Below are 16,537 nucleotides of genomic sequence, written 5' to 3'. Positions count from 1 at the left end.
CGCAATAAACAGATAGTTTGAATTGGAGTTCCTAAATCTGATGTGAATATGTTTCTTTATTTTTATCCTCAGGCGCAGCTGGCCCAGGCTTTGTATGATAATGCAGCTGAGAGCCCTGAAGAGCTTAGTTTTCGCAGAGGTGACGTGATGCTTGTCCTAGAAAGAGATGCTCACACTCTAGGGGGGTGGTGGCGTTGTTCTTTGAGGGGAAAACAAGGTATTGCTCCTGGAAATCGATTGCGACTTCTGCCAGAAGAAAACACACAGGAAAATGAATACCAGGCACCCCGTCTCATTGGAGCCACTGCAGTAACCCCAAAGTTACAGAAATCTGAAGTTATGCCGCAACATTCCACAGAGGAACAACAATCTGAGGTGAAATGCATTACTAATATGTACCAATATCATGATATCTTTCGTATACTTACTGACTGTATACCATATTGAGATAACATCTAGTGAATTACATGGAGGGCCTTCCCAAAAAATCATGTTATAGAGTGGCCTTACTGAAACTATTGAATTAAAGGAAAGCAATAATGGTTATGGGCAATTTAATTTTATGTGTATGATTTGTTTTTACAGTAAACTGCTTTTTTATACCTGCTTTTTATTTGCAAACTATTTATAATTCTATGACAATTTATTCCCAGAGACTGTATTACCGATTAGACGTGCATTTATTGTACATTTCATTATTCTTTGTGTTTTTAATAAAAACATAGTCCATCTTTTCCAAAAAAATAAATAAATAAAAGCACTATATTGATTAAAATGTTACTAAACCCAGGACCCTGCATTCCCTATATCTGGTCTCCCACAGTACACAGAACATGGAAATGTAATTATTTTAGTAAATATAAACTGCTAAATACCTTTTCTCATCAGAAGTTAGAGCAGTCTTGTGACTTCTATCAGTGTTCAGAAGAGCACTGTTTAAAACTTATGAGAGGAGTTTTCTTTCTGCTCTAGAAGAATGCAAAACCCCTGACCTCTGTCTGGATAGTGCTGATTGGCCGGTGCTGATCACATGTACTCTCCCAAGAAAAAAAATCTCTCTAGCAATACACACTAAACTGAGCATGTGCAGAATGGCTATGGGTTCAGTCTGTCTTAACAGGAGATAAGATGTGGACATTTGAACAAGAGGAGGAGCAGCAAAGATCAAGATAATGCAGAGGATTAACCCCTTAGGTTCCACAGTGAGTATAACAAGCATGCTTTACTGCATATACAGACTGATATTACTGTTGTGGGTTTAGTAACACTTTAATAAAAATAACAGTGCTTTTGTTATTTATCTGCATTGCAACCTCAATGAGTCTGCTCCTGCAGACTATGCCTCCAGCTGCAGGTCAGTACCAAGGTATGGACCTTCAGTTTTGGAGGTGCACGAAGGGTCAATGGACTACAGCTCTGGTGACGTTCTCAAAGTTGTGCTCCATTGAGAACTACAAGTCCCTCTGTTGTGCTGGCATATGGGCTTGTAGTTTTTGTTTTCACAGAGTCCGATGAATGAATTACACAGCTGTACAGCACAGAATTCAAATAATGACAGGGAACGATGGGGACTAATTGTGGGTGTAACAAAAAACATGGTCAGAAAAATGAACTTCTGTTTTAAGTATCAGTTCTTTGACCTCATGGTAAATATTATATTAAAATGTAATCTAAACCTTCATTGCAGGTATATCAAGTTCCATCAATTGCACGCCTCTGCATCTCATCACCTCAGGATGAAATCTACAACTCTCCTCGTCACATCGAGACATCTCAGCCCTGTCCACAAGAGGTAAACACAAATAGTCCCTTTAAAGCTGAAAAGACACATGAAATACTGTACATATATGAGAGCTGTTTTACCTGCCAAAGGATTTGTATTTGTGTCCACCAGTCCTTAGATCTACACACGTCTGCCCCACACCACAGCCATGTCTAACAGGGAAGGGGACCTGATCTTTCTCTGTTGTAGTTGCACTTTTACTTTGTGACTGGACAGTGAAAGAAGATGCAGCATACTGATGAGCTCATCTCCCTGCCACCATGTTCTCTTTCTGCCTATCAGCATGCTCCTTGCATTACCTCATGCCTAACTGACTCCTTGTGCTGTGTTTCCCTCCCTGTGTTAAGCTCTGCTGTAAAGAAGACTGCAAAAGGATAATTGCAGATAAAATGGAATATGGGTGCAAATAACATGATCACTTATGGAAAGAGCAGTCTATGTTGAGAAGATAAGGATAGCGTCCATCCAGGGATAATAAAAGCACAAGCAAATGGGAAATATTAGCAACTCAGGGCAAGCCTCTTGTTAGGAGCAGAAGCAGTCTCCAAGGTACAGGCAGAGAGAAGAGTGAACACAGAAGTGTCTAAGTGCAGATGGTTAGCTGTTTATTAACCACTTGCCGTCGTATATATACATGATTTTGCATGTAAGGGTAGGGGGCACACGTGTTGTCTTTAGCTCCTGTAGGTGTCAGTCACCGAGTCCTGGTCAGCGGTTTATGGCCGGGACTCAGTGATCTGTGGAGCAGCTGACAGGAGAGAGATCTGTGAGTATAAGGAACACAGATCTTTCCTGTCAGCAGGGATGTGCTGGTTTTCATTCCTCTGCAAAGCAGGGAGGTAAGAGCCAGCACATCCCCTAGTTTAATCACTCCCTAACACACAGTTTGATTGCCCCAGATGCTAGCCCCTTCCTGCCCAGTGCCATTAGTACAGTGTCAGTGCTTTTTATTAGCACTGATCACTGTATTAGTTGCACTGGAGATATAATTGGCAGTAAGTCAGTTCCCATCCAGTGTCAGTTAGTGTCAAAATGCCTGCCGTATTATTGCAGTCCCGCTATAAGTCACTGGTCGCCGCCATTACTAGTATAAATAAATACAAAATTCCAGTATATACTGCCATTTGTAGACGCTATACATTTCACGCAAACCAATTAACACATATATAATTACACAATATATACTTATTGGTATTTTTTTTTACCAAAGACATGTAGCAGAATACATTTTGTCCTACATTTATGAAGGAATGTACATTTTTACTTTTTTTCTTTTATTGGATATGTTTTATAGCACAAACATTTTTTTTTCATTTATAACGCAAAAAAGAAAAAAACACAGTGATGAGATGGTCAACTACCACCAAAAGAGCTCTATTTGTGTAAAAAAAAAATTTTTTCATTTGTGTACAGTGTTCCATGACCGTGCAATTGTCAGTTAAAGTAAGCCTCTGAACTGTCAAATGTACAGGGTGCTCTGGCTACATGTGTTCCCCTGAGCAAAGGTGATCTGCAAAAGAGTCAGAGGAAGCACACTCTTCTCCCTTATCTGCTCTCACAGTAGTTGTAAACTTTCTGAGTCTCACCTGCACTTGGACCAGCTAACCTCTCTCTTAAGCCTTCTGCATGAAAGTATGCCTCCACTTATTTAAGTGGGGGGGGTTGTTTGTACATCCAGGTGGGCGCCCGGGTATTGTGCCTGCATGGCATTTGAGTGCACAAGACACCATTTTTCAGCTCATAGGCTAATCTCTTTGGTATGCCTCTCTTTCAGCTGCTACTGGCCATGCCTCCCGTGTTACTGCACTTAGCTGTGTATCTTTCTAGGTTTCCCTGATATCCTTTGTTCCTGTATATAGGTGGAACTTGCCTTTGGGAGTTACTCCACATGTACAGTATTTTCTTTTTCCCCTCCAGTAGTATTCTGTATTCATGGATAATGTTGATCCTCCTGTGTTACTGGGCACCCCTTAGTATTCATCCTCCCCAGAGGGATCATCTGACTTACAGAGTTGGCTGGGACCAGTTTCTAGTGCTAACTTCCCTAAGAGGAACATTACCCCTCAGTGACCTTTGATGGCACCTATTGTTGCTGGAGCACGGGACATTATGTCCACCCTAGTGCATTAACTTGGAATCCCCAATTTGGAACACTTAGATAGCCTTCCTTGAAGAGGGACAGCTTTCTTGCAGCCAGAATTGTTTTGAAGGACCCAGTTCCTGCTAGCTTTGACCATAAGGGGCCTCACGGGTCTCTAGTTTTGGTAACCAAAGGTGACCAAAAAACCAAGGTTGTTCAGCACAAATCTTTGTTGACATGTTAGTCAGTAGACCTTTCCTTAACTGTCAGGAACATTCCCCCCTTTCCTCTTTTGAAGAGCTTATATGGTGTTACAGGATTACTCTCCTAACATTGTCTCTCCTCGGTTGTTGCCTCGCACTCTTCTGCAGTCTCCCCTTCTGGATCTGGGAGCCTGACCTTAAGGTAAGACATTTAGATGGCCCCTATGGACCAAGAATGGTCGCTATGGTTCCTTGTGTGAACCCTCAGTTGCTTAAGGTAAGGCCCATCCCTCAGCTGGACTGCTTTTGGATCTCCCAATTTCTTCTTCATTACTGTGTCCTGTGGAAGAAGTAAGATTTTTGTAAATAACAATATCTGTTTCTTTCAGTCCATTAAAGGGATACAGATCACACCACTTTGTATTTTGTTCTCTGTATTGCTTTCTCACAAAACTGGAAGGGTTATATACCTGTGTCCAAATTCCTGTGTCCTTTAAATTAATTTGAAATACCGTATTTTCCGGCCTATAAGACGACTGGGCGTATAAGACGACCCTCTACTTTTCCTGTTAAAATAAAGGGTATGGGCTATACTCGCCGTATAAGACTACCCCTCTTCCAACGCACACCAAATAAAAATGAAAAAACTTCAGATTTGATTTCAATATGGTATGGTATTCCAATGATGGGGTTCTATTCCTCCCACTGACACCAATGATGAGGCACTACTCCTCCCACTGACACCAATGATGAGGCACTACTCCTCCCACTGACACCAATGATGGGGCACTATTTCATCCACTGACACCAATGATGGGGCACGATTCCTCCCACTGATACCAATGATGGGACACTATTCCTCCCACTGACACCAATGATGGTGCCCCATCATTAGTGTCAGTGTGTGAGGAATAGTGCCCCATCATTAGTCAGTGGGAGGAATAGTGCCCCATCATTAGTCAGTGGGAGGAATAGTGCCCCATCATTGGTGTCAGTGGGAAGAATCGTGCCCCATCATTGGTGTCAGTGTGTGAGGAATAGTGCCCCATCATTAGTCAGTGGGAGGAATAGTGCCCCATCATTAGTCAGTGGGAGGAATAGTGTCCCATCATTGGTGTCAGTGGGAGGAATAGTGCTCCATCATTGGTGTCAGTGGGAGGAATAGTGGCCCATCATTGGTATCAGTGGGAGGAATAGCGCCCCATCATTGGTATCAGTGGGAGGAATAGCGCCCCATCATTGGTGTCAGTGGGAGGAATAGCGCCCCACCATTGGTGTCAGTGGGAGGAATAGCGCCCCATCATTGGTGTCAGTGGCAGGAATAGCGCCCCATCATTGGTGTCAGTGGGAGGAATAGCGCCCCATCGTTGGTATCAGTGGGGAGAATAGTGACCCATCGTTGGTGTCAGTGGGAGGAATAGCGCCCCATCGTTGGTATCAGTGGGGAGAATAGTGCCCCATCGTTGGTGTCAGTGGGAGGAATAGTGCCCCATCCTTGGTGTCAGTGGGAGGAATAGTGCCCCATCCTTGGTGTCAGTGAGAGGAATAGTGCCCCATCGTTGGTGTCAGTGGGGAGAATAGTGCCCCATCGTTGGTATCAGTGGGAGGAATAGTGCCCCATCGTTAGTGTCAGTGGGGGAGGAATAGTGCCCCATCATTGGTATCAGTGGGGAGGAGGAATAGTGCCCCATCATTGGTGTCAGTGGGGGAGGAACAGTGCCTCATCGTTGGTGTCAGTGGGGGAGGAACAGTGCCTCATCGTTGGTGTCAGTGGGGGAGGAACAGTGCCTCATCGTTGGTGTCAGTGGGAGAGGAACAGTGCCTCATCGTTGGTGTCAGTGGGGAGGAGGAATAGTGCCCCATCATTGGTATCAGTGGGGAGAACAGTGCCTCATCGTTGGTGTCAGTGGGGGAGGAACAGTGCCTCATCGTTGGTGTCAGTGGGGGAGGAACAGTGCCTCATCGTTGGTGTCAGTGGGGGAGAGGAGCGGCTGCTCCTTCTTCCAGTGCGGCCGCTCGATTTTCGTGGGGCCGCTCGGCTCCGCTCGGTCGCCTGTGTGCCTTTCCAGTGCTGGCGCCCAATCACCGTTGAGGAGGCGGAGCCGAGCGGCCGCGTGACCATCGAGCTGCCGAACTGAAAGAAGGAGCAGCCGCGCAACCTGGACCGGATCGTCGTGGGACCGGAGCCAGGTAAGGTACAGCAGCCCCTCTGTCTACCCCTGTACTTAGTGTCCGCTGGAGGAGGAGGAGGGGGGGCGGCGCCGCGCCGCCCCTCGAAAAAGTGCCGCCCTGACACCGGCTCGCACCGGCGTATAAGACGACCCCCGACTTTTCAGAAGATTTTCAGGGGTTGAAAAGTCGTCTTATACGCCGGAAAATACAGTATGTGTTATAATACAACATTTTTTGACTTTATGGAAGAAAAATGTATTTTGTTTATGTATTATCAATTGCAGAGCTGCATTAATTTGCCTCTTTTATATCTACATGGAGTTCAGCTTTAAGAATTTTTACACCAGTTATGTATATAGTTCCTTTTTTGCATGTCTGTCCCAGCTGCTTCTGTTGCAGGCTGGTTTGTCTTTGATATTTTGTTAATGTATTTTTTCTCTTAATTCTCTAGGTTTATGATAAACCATCATCGTTACTGAGGGATATACAGTCTGTATCAGAAACATATGACAGTCCAGTGTTGCGTGTTAAAGATGTAGCTGTCCAACCCCCTGAAGAGATACCTGAAGATATATACGATGTGCCGCCAATGTTCCAGAATGTGCCACTATCAGATAATGAAGAAGATGAGGGTATTTATTCTATGCCCTCAAATTTAAAACGGGTGTCAGGGCTCCAGAATCTCTATGAAGCACCAGAAGACATTTTAGGTTGTGGTAACTTACCGGAAACTCTTGAACCCCCTCAAACTCATCGTCTTTCGGTTTCCAGTACTGGCAGCGCTCGTTCCGCAGACTCTGGAGGGAGTCGGGAATCTGGTCTGCCATCTGTTCTGTCAAGGGATCCTCGAAGTGATGGAGTTTCCACCATGGAGTCATTGAGACTGTTGCACCAAGAACTGCAAAGGACAGTGGTACTTATGTTTGAAAAGATGCAAGAGAGCTCAGGACAGGGGTGTTTAGAATATCAAGTTACAGCTCAGGTAGTGGAAGCCCTTAAAGACTTTGTGGACTTGGCCCAGGTTGTTCTCCTTCACTCTTGCCAAGCCTCAGATCCATCATTGCACCGACAACTCTCAGGGCACCTTGAAAAACTTGAGCTTGCTTTACTGGCACTGCAGGAAGCCAGTATTGAGTTATCAGTAGTTAACATAATTCAGGAGCAGAGTGGGTTTATTTTAGCACTCGTAACTGCCAATGCTGGCCTTCTCTTCCCACGACCACGACTCTCTTCTAGTGAAAGCCTTTCCCGGCGGCCACTTCCTGCACTACCCACAGCCTCCCCTGCTACACATCGCAAAGGCAGCATCCAAGATCGACCTCTACCACCACCACCTATCATGCACTGCGCTCCTAGTGATCCTGTTGAAGATGCACACAGTGAATATGAGAGGATTCAGTGCAGAGACAATCATTATGTTCATCTACAGGTAATATATATGCTGAAGACATGACTCTGCTCTTATTATATTATTTGTCTTGTTTTGAGCAGCTAACGTGTATGTTGTCCAAACAATAGGTTATGGTGTAGGCTACTGAAAATTATTCCTTAAAGTGCCAATGTATATTTCAGCACAGTACAGTTGTTTGCATGATTATAACGGTGACCCTTTTTTCTCTAAGGGTACTGTCACTACTCAGACAATGCAAAAATCCAAAGACAGACCTACAGACATAGATCAGCGCAATTCACAGGAGAAAAAGGTGAGCATAGTTACAGTAAATGCTTTCATTTCCCCAGACTGTACTTTATATGGACCATAAGTGATGTGAGAATCCTTTAGGAAAGAGGTAGGTAAACATATGTCAGTTATTGGTCAATACCTTAAAGCTTGTCTCTAAGTTGTAGATTTTTTTGTTTTGGTTAGAATAGGGAAGGATTAGAACCTCTGGTTAGTAAGACAGACAACAAATGCTTGACAGGGGCTTTAAACCATTTTTACTTGATCTAAAAGTGCTGTCTTCCTCATTGCAGATATCATACTCACTTCACATTTCAGTGATCACACAATGAGGAAAAATGTATTATTTCTGATAAGAACAATACAATAAAATTATGACAAATATCCTAACTCTTAGCTGCTCTAACCAAATTTATAGCCTACTTTTGGCTGGATGTGGACTTTAAACTCCAGATAAACCTTAATTTCGATTACACTCAGTTTTTTTAGTAATGTTTTGGCAAAGAGTTAACATCAAAAGTATCTTCTAATAAATTAAATAGCCAGAATACCTTGCATCCCTCCAATGGTTATTATACACAGAATATGAGAAGTGTACTGTCAGCTTAAAGGCATAGTCTACCTTTTGAAAAAAAAAAAATTAAAATATTGGAATATTGATAAAAGAAATTTGTAATTTATTAATTTTGAAAATGGGCCTGCAGAGAATTGCAGGGTGCAATAAACAGGCTCTTGCACAGCTCAGTCCCAGGTCTTTACAGAGGTATGGACCTAACATGAAAGGTGCTGGAGTACCATTGTGTAGAGATCATCGCACTTGTGCTCGATAGAGATCTGCAAGTCTTTCAGCCTCTATGAATGGATGATACAGATGTTTGGGCGGAGCCAGAAACAGCTGTGCTGAATTCAAACACAGAAGGGAGTTTGAGGGTGGGGAGTTGGAGAACTTTGGGGTTTACACCCTAAAATATGGGTGTGACATAAAATGTGGTCCCAAAGGTGAACTAAGCCTTTAAAATAAAATTGTGTTCAGCAATGTACACTACTCCAAAAAATTAAAGGAACACTTTTTAATCAGAGTATAGCATCAAGTCAATTAAACTCCTGGGATATTGATCTGGTCAGTTAAGTAGCAGAGGAGGTTGTTAATCAGCTGCTTTGGTGGTAATGAAATTAACAACAGATGCACTAGATGGGCAACAATGAGACGACCCCCAAAACAGGAATACAGGTGGAGGCCACTGACATTTTTTTCCCCTACTCATCTTTTCTGACTGATTTTTACTAGTTTTGCATTTGGCTAAGGTCAGTGTGACTACTGGTAGCATGAGGCGATACCTGGACCATACAGGAGGTTGCACAGGCAGTCCCAACTCTTCCAGGATGGAACATCAATATGTGCCATTGCCAGAACGTTTGCTGCATCTCCCAGCACAGTCTCAAGAGCATGAAAGAGATTCCAGGAGACAGGCAGTCACTCTAGCAGAGCTGGACTGGGCCGTAGAAGGTCCTTAACCCATCAGCAGGACTGGTATCTGCTCCTTTGTGCAAGGAGGAACAGGATGAGCATTGCCAGAGCCCTACAAAATGACCTCCAGCAGGCCACTTGTGTGAATGTCTCTGACCAAACAATCAGAAACAGACTTCATGAGCGTGGCCTGAGGGCCTGACGTCCTTTGCTCACTGCCCGACCTAATAGAGCTCGATTGGCATATGCCATTGAACACCAGAATTGGCAGGTCCGCCACTGGCAGCCCTGTGCTTTTCACAGATGAGAGCAGGTTCACCCTGGGCACATGTGACAGATGTGAAAGGGTCTGGGGAAGCCGTAAAGAACATTATGCTGCCTGTACCATTGTTCTGCATGACTGTTTTGGTGGTGGGTCAGTGATGGTCTGGGGAGGCATATCCATGGAGGGATGCACAGACCTCTACAGGCTAGACAATGGCACCCTGACTGCCATTGGGTATCGGGATGAAATCCTTGGACCCATTGTCAGACCCCTATGCTAATGCAGTGGGTCCAGGGTTCCTCCTGGTGCATGACAATGCCCGTCCTCATGTGGCGAGAGTATGCAGGCAGTTTCTGGAGGATGAAGGAATTGATATCATTGAATGGCCCCCAATAGAATACCTCTGGGGTATCATGTTTCGTTCCATCCAACACCGCCAGGTTGCACCTCAGACTGTCTAGGCGCTCGGTGATGCCCTGCACTAGATCTGGGAGGAGATACCACAGGACACCATCCATCGTCTCATTAGGAGCATGCCCCGACGTTGTTAGGCATGCATACAAGCACGTGGGGGCCATACAAACTAATGAGTACCATTTTGAGTTGCTGCAATGAAATTTCAGCAAAATGGGCTAGCCTGCTGCACCATTTTTTCACTTTGATTTTCAGGGTGTCTTTGACTTAAGTCCTCAGTAGGTTGATAATTTTCATTGCCATCAAACGATGGGGCATTCCTAACACATTACCCAGTCCATATCAGTACAGATATCCAGCATGAGATTTTTCCCCATTGAGTTCTGATGTGTTTTCAAAGTGGTCCTTAACTTTTTTTGAGCAGTCTACTTTACAAATGTGTTTAGTGAAGTTCCATTATTTCAATGAATATAGGGATGGGATGCCAGAAGAAGGACATATTACTGGTCAAAGTTATGGGACCAGCTTCTCCATGAACCATGGAGTGTTTTTTTTTTTTTTTGCAGTATTATGTAGGAAACATTGCATTATACAACACAGGCTCCACAATGCAGCTACCAAGTGCAGGTAGACTCTGGTTTACAGCAGAGATAGGATTTCTGACTAAAAAGGATAATAGGAGAGATCTTGTGGTCTCTGCACTTCGGCTGCTTTCACACTGATCTGTTTTTGCGTTAAAAAAAACAGCGGAAGAAAAAAAAACACATGACCATTAAATCCTATGAAACTCTTCACACTGGTCAGTTGCAAGTCTGTTTAATTTTTCCAAAGACCTGCTTGCTGCATTTTTGGTGTGCTTAAAAAAATATTAGAAAAAAAACCCCCACACCATCCCATTGAAATGAATGGAAAATGCACCCAGTCACGTATTATGGTGCATTTTTTTGAGTCATGGGTCTTTTTAAACAGGTAAAAAATGCACTGGAAATGTTTCAGAAACGCAGCAAAACCACATATGCGTTTTTAGTGACGTTTTTCAAGGGAGCATTGTGAAAGTAGCCTTACAGAGGACATAAAGTTTATTTTAAGTGACCGCTTCACTTCAACACTCTGCAAAACACACTCTTCTGCATGAATTCTGATTGCTCATTGTGCGAAACACAGGTCTTGTACTTATGGCCTCATTTCCAATAGACCTCTGTACCCTTAATCGTAACAAATACTATTTTTGTAGACCAGGATTCCTAATAGAACTGATTACATCTTTATGTACCTAATTTGCCAATATCTGTCCTATAGATCACTCTCATGATTTCATAGTAGTAAAAGAGGACTCCATCTACAGTCAGGTCCATAAATATTGGGACATCGACACAATTCTAACATTTTTGGCTCTATACACCACCACAATGGATTTGAAATGAAACAAACAAGATGTGCTTTAACTGCAGACTGTCAGCTTTAATTTGAGGGTATTTACATCCAAATCAGGTGAACGGTGTAGGAATTACAACAGTTTGTATAAGTGCCTCGCACTTGTTAAGGGACCAAAAGTAATGGGACAGAATAATAATCATAAATCAAACTTTCACTTTTTAATACTTGGTTGCAAATCCTTTGCAGTCAATTACAGCCTGAAGTCTGGAACGCATAGACATCACCAGACGCTGGGTTTCATCCCTGGTGATGCTCTGCCAGGCCTCTACTGCAACTGTCTTCGGTTCCTGCTTGTTCTTGGGGCATTTTCCCTTCAGTTTTGTCTTCAGCAAGTGAAATGCATGCTCAATCGGATTCAGGTCAGGTGATTGACTTGGCCATTGCATATTAATCCACTTCCTTCCCTTAAAAAACCCTTTGGTTGATTTTCCAGTATGCTTTGGGTCATTGTCCATCTGCACTGTGAAGCGGCATCCAATGAGTTCTGAAACATTTGGCTGAATATGAGCAGATAACATTGCCCGAAACACTTCAGAATTCATCCTGCTGCTTTTGTCAGCAGTCACACCATCAATAAATACAAGAGAACCAGTTCCATTGGCAGCCATACATGCCCACGCCATGACACTACCACCATCATGCTTCACTGATGAGGTGGTATGCTTAGGATCATGAGCAGTTCCTTTCCTTCTCCATACTCTTCTCTTCCCATCACTCTGGTACAAGTTGATCTTGGTCTCATCTGTCCATAGGATGTTGTTCCAGAACTGTGAAGGCTTTTTTAGATGTCGTTTGGCAAACTCTAATCTGGCCTTCCTGTTTTTAAAGCTCACCAATGGTTTACATCTTGTGGTGAACCCTCTGTATTCACTCTGGTGAAGTCTTCTCTTGATTTTTGACTTTGACACACATACACCTACCTCCTGGAGAGTGTTCTTGATCTGGCCAACTGTTGTGAATGGTGTTTTCTTCACCAGGGAAAGAATTCTTCGGTTATCCAACACAGTTGTTTTCCGTGGTTTTCTGGGTCTTTTGGTGTTGCTGAGCTCACTGGTGCGTTCCTTCTTTTTAAGAATGTTCTAAACAGTTGTTTTGGCCACGCCTAATGTTTTTGCTATCTCTCTGATGGGTTTGTGTTGTTTTTTCAGCCTAATGATGGCTTGCTTCACTGATAGTGACAGCTCTTTGGATCTCATCTTGAGAGTTGACAGCAACAGATTCCAAATGCAAATAGCACACTTGAAATGAACTCTGGACCTTTTATCTGCTCATTGTAATTGGGATAATGAGGAAATAACACACACCTGGCCATGGAACAGCTGAGAAGCCAATTGTCCCATTACTTTTGGTCCCTTAACAAGTGGGAGGCACAAATGCAAACTGCTGTAATTCCTACACCGTTCACCTGATTTGGATGTAAATACCCTCAAATTAAAGCTGACAGTCTGCAGTTAAAGCACATCTTGTTCGTTTCATTTCAAATCCATTGTGGTGGTGTATAGAGCCAAAAATGTTAGAATTGTGTCGATGTCCCAATATTTATGGACCTGATTGTAGGTTTGAAAATGATTGTTGTGTATGAAAAAGTTTGTTGAAAATGATCCAGATATCCTGTTGCCAGATTTCAGTGCTACATAAAGTTACACAGTTACCTGTGTAACTGAAACCAAAACTCCCCCCCTTCATTTTGGATAGAGTAAGGGAGGGTTATAACTCAATTTTTTTTTTTGCCATTTATGTAGTTTCCCTTCACTTTCTCAACAGGAAGCTGGAAGAAAGCACTCCAAATTGAGGGAAATCCCTGTTAGTCACTGGGGACATCAGAACTGATGTCCTCCTTGGAAGTTCTCCCTCCTATTCCTGTTCTGGCGACTACTCAAACTTTGTGATTTTCTTACACTTTCAGCTATAATGGTCACCAGGACAAATAAAAAGGGCGAACCTTCCTAATTTGATCTCAGACAACAATAAAAACCCATTAGGTCTTCTAATCACTGTCCACTCTACATGTCAAAAAAAAAGTTTGGTCTTTGGTTATGCTTTAAACACAATTTGAATGTAACATAATGTAACCCTAGTGCATTGATGGTGTCCACACAGTTCTGACAGTCATATGCATGTTTAAGAATTAAAATACTATGGTGTGTATGTGGCTATTCCTTTGCTTATAACTGAGCAGGTCTAACAGTATCTGCTCCAATGAACAAGTAGCACCTTTTTTTCCCCTTGTGTCAGACAGTACAGGAGATCAGCTAATTGGCACCAGAAAAGACTGCCCCGCCCCCCTCCCCCAGCATGTTCTCCAGGCCTCACTGTCCCAGTTGTTACCCTAAGACAGGCATGACAGGTGTCACTGGGTAGGTTGGAAGGACATTCATTCACTGGTCCTCCATCCAATGAATCAACCTGGAAGCTGCAGCGGAGTACAGGAGAGACATCAGGGGTCCAATAGACCTCTGTTATCTAAACCCCCCTTCCCTCGACCCCATGTACATGCACATAAATAGATAAGTAAATCCTGGGAGTAATCGCCTTAGAAATTAAAGGGATAGTTTACCTTTAGCAAAAAACTGCCTATGCAGGTAAGGGATGTCTGTAGTTAAAAAAACTGCAGCTCTGAGTAAAGTTGAATAATGTCCTTGGTATAGGCGTAGGTCATTTATGTACCTCATAAAGCCTGACTGGAAAACTCCCAGGGCATTGCTGGGTGAGGCCTAGTCACTACTGTTCACCTCCACCATCACAGGAGTGAGCTCTCAAACACTGAGCTCAGAGCTACTGCATCAGGGGAATGAAAGAGCACGTGAGGGGCTTTAATTCAGAGAAAGAGGTCACTCCTGTGATGCTGAAGGGGAGCAGCAATGACTAGGCCTCACTTAGCAACGTCCTGGAAGTATTCTAGTCAGCCCTCATGAGGTACATAAATGGCAACAATACAGTTCAATACAAGAGGGTTAGGAGGGCCATGCTCCTTGGAGCTTACAATCTATGAGGGAAGGGCTGCTGGTACAAAAGGTAATAACTGTGGGGGATGGACTGATAGGAGGAATAGAGGATTCTGTGCTCCAGTGCAAGACTATGTCACTTAAGATTTCTGGTGTCATCAGTCTTTCACGGTTGTAATGGTTGGGGCCTGATACTTCGTGTAGTTAGAGCAGCAAGTGAGTCTAGTGTGGATGAAAGTGAACTGTTGTAGACAGCAGTGGCCAGGTCAGGGCAGGACAGGGGAGAGATTATGTCACGGAGGCGGTCAGTTGCAGAGTGGAAAAGAGAAGGGTTTAAGTTGTGAAGGTTTCTGTGGGTAATTGTTTGCTGCTTGGAGGGATAGGTGTTTGAAGATGAGGACACTGAAGGTGATGAGCTTGTGATCAGAGAGGAATAGGGGGTATTTTTGCAGTTGTTGGGAGTGCAAAGATGGGAGAAAACAAGGTCTAACGTGTTCCCATCAGAGTGAGTGGAGGACTGTATCCATTGTGTTAAGGTAAGAGGTTAGGTTGAAGAGTTGGGATGTAGCTGGGTTGTTTACATGAACCACTTGCCCTCCAGAGGATTTACCCCCCTTCCTTACCAGGCCTCTTTTTGCTACTCGGCGCTGCACTAATTCAACTGATAATTGCGCGGTCATTCAATGCTGCACCCAAACGAAATTTACATCCTTATTTTCACACAAATCGAGCTTTCTTTCGGTGGTATTTTATCACCTGTGCGCTTTTTATTTTTCACGCTATAAACAAAAAAAGACCAAAAATTTTGAAGAAAAACGATATTTTTTACTTTCAGCTATAAAAAATATATAGTAAACTCAAAGTTAGTTATAAATTTAGGCCAAAATGTATTCTGCTAAGCTTTTGGTAAAAAAATCCCAATAAGTGTATATTGATTGCTTTCTGTGAAAGTTATAGCGTCTACAAACTATGGTATACATACTGCAATTTACGCCATTTTTTTGCTATACAGCGCTGCGCTAGTTTAACGGACAATTGTGCGTTCATGCAATACGGTACATAAATTAAATTTACCTCCTTTTTTTCCCCACAAATTGAGCTTTCTTTTGGTGGTATTTGATCGCCTGTGTGTTTTTTATTTTTTGCACTATGAAAAAAAAAAAAGCCCGGAAAATTTTGAGGAAAAAAAACAATATTTTGGACTTTTTGCTATAAAACATGTCCAGTAAAAAAAAAAAATTTAAAAATCAAATTTAGTCATAAATTTCTGCCAAAATGTATTCTGCGACATGTCTTTGCTAAAAAAAAAACCCAATACGTGTAAATGAATTGATTTACGTGAAAGTTATAGCGTTTAAAAATGGCGGGAAAGATACTGGAATTTTACATTTTTTTTATACTAATAATGGCAGCGATCAGCGACTTATGGCAGCGATCAGCGACTTATGGCGGGACTGCGGCGGACATTCTGACACTGGGGGGGAACTGACTTGGGGTCATTGACATCCCCAGTGACACCAATACAGTGATCAGTGCAAAAAAAAAAAAAACACTGACACTGTACTAATGGCACTGGGGAGGAAGGGGTTAACTTTATTACTCAGTGAAAGGATTAACTGTGTGAGGGGAGTGTTTTACTAGGGGGCGGGGGTGTGTACTGCACGGAGACACACTGATCCGGACAGATAAACTCTTCGGTCCCGATCAGCGTGTCAGGAGCTGTCAGGGAACTGACAGAAAGCACAGCTACTGCAGCTGTGCTCTCTGTCAGTGATTGCCGCTAATCGCTGGGACATAGCCGGTAATGACTGGCTGTGACCCGGCGACTGACATCCGCGGCCGTGATCGGCGGGACAGGTAGGGCGGCGGCGCGCCCCCTACCTGTTTTGAAAACACACGTTTTAAACGTGGTTTTGCCCAGCCGTGCCGCCGTATTTCTATAGTGGCTGGGCGGCATGTGGTTAATGGGGATGTTAATCTCTAAGAATGATAGTGGGTATTTCAGAGGAGAGAACGTAGGTTAGCCAAGCAGAGAAGTCATCAAGCAAGCCAGACACCGGTCCAGGAGGCCGGTAGATCACTGCAATCC

The 16,537-nt window shown here is 43.4% G+C and overlaps 1 protein-coding gene across 4 annotated transcripts in view; it reads left to right on the top strand.

Moving 5' to 3' along the window:
- The window catches only part of EFS (embryonal Fyn-associated substrate), a 40,345-nt gene that overhangs the window by 19,619 nt on the left and 4,189 nt on the right, over nt 1-16,537 (top strand). For all 4 annotated transcript variants that reach the window (XM_089678158.1, XM_089678157.1, XM_089678159.1 and 1 more), the window contains 4 exons: nt 73-375; nt 1,688-1,792; nt 6,690-7,667; nt 7,861-7,941. In XM_089678158.1, the coding sequence (XP_089534284.1) occupies nt 73-375; nt 1,688-1,792; nt 6,690-7,667; nt 7,861-7,941 (1,467 nt within the window). The remainder of the gene's footprint in view (nt 1-72; nt 376-1,687; nt 1,793-6,689; nt 7,668-7,860; nt 7,942-16,537) is intronic.

The sequence above is a fragment of the Staurois parvus genome, unplaced genomic scaffold (assembly GCF_062004578.1).
Source record: "Staurois parvus isolate SC_StPar_1 unplaced genomic scaffold, SC_StPar_1.0 ptg000199l, whole genome shotgun sequence".
NCBI classification, from domain to species: domain Eukaryota; kingdom Metazoa; phylum Chordata; class Amphibia; order Anura; family Ranidae; genus Staurois; species Staurois parvus.
This window is presented reverse-complemented; position numbering and strand designations above follow the sequence as displayed.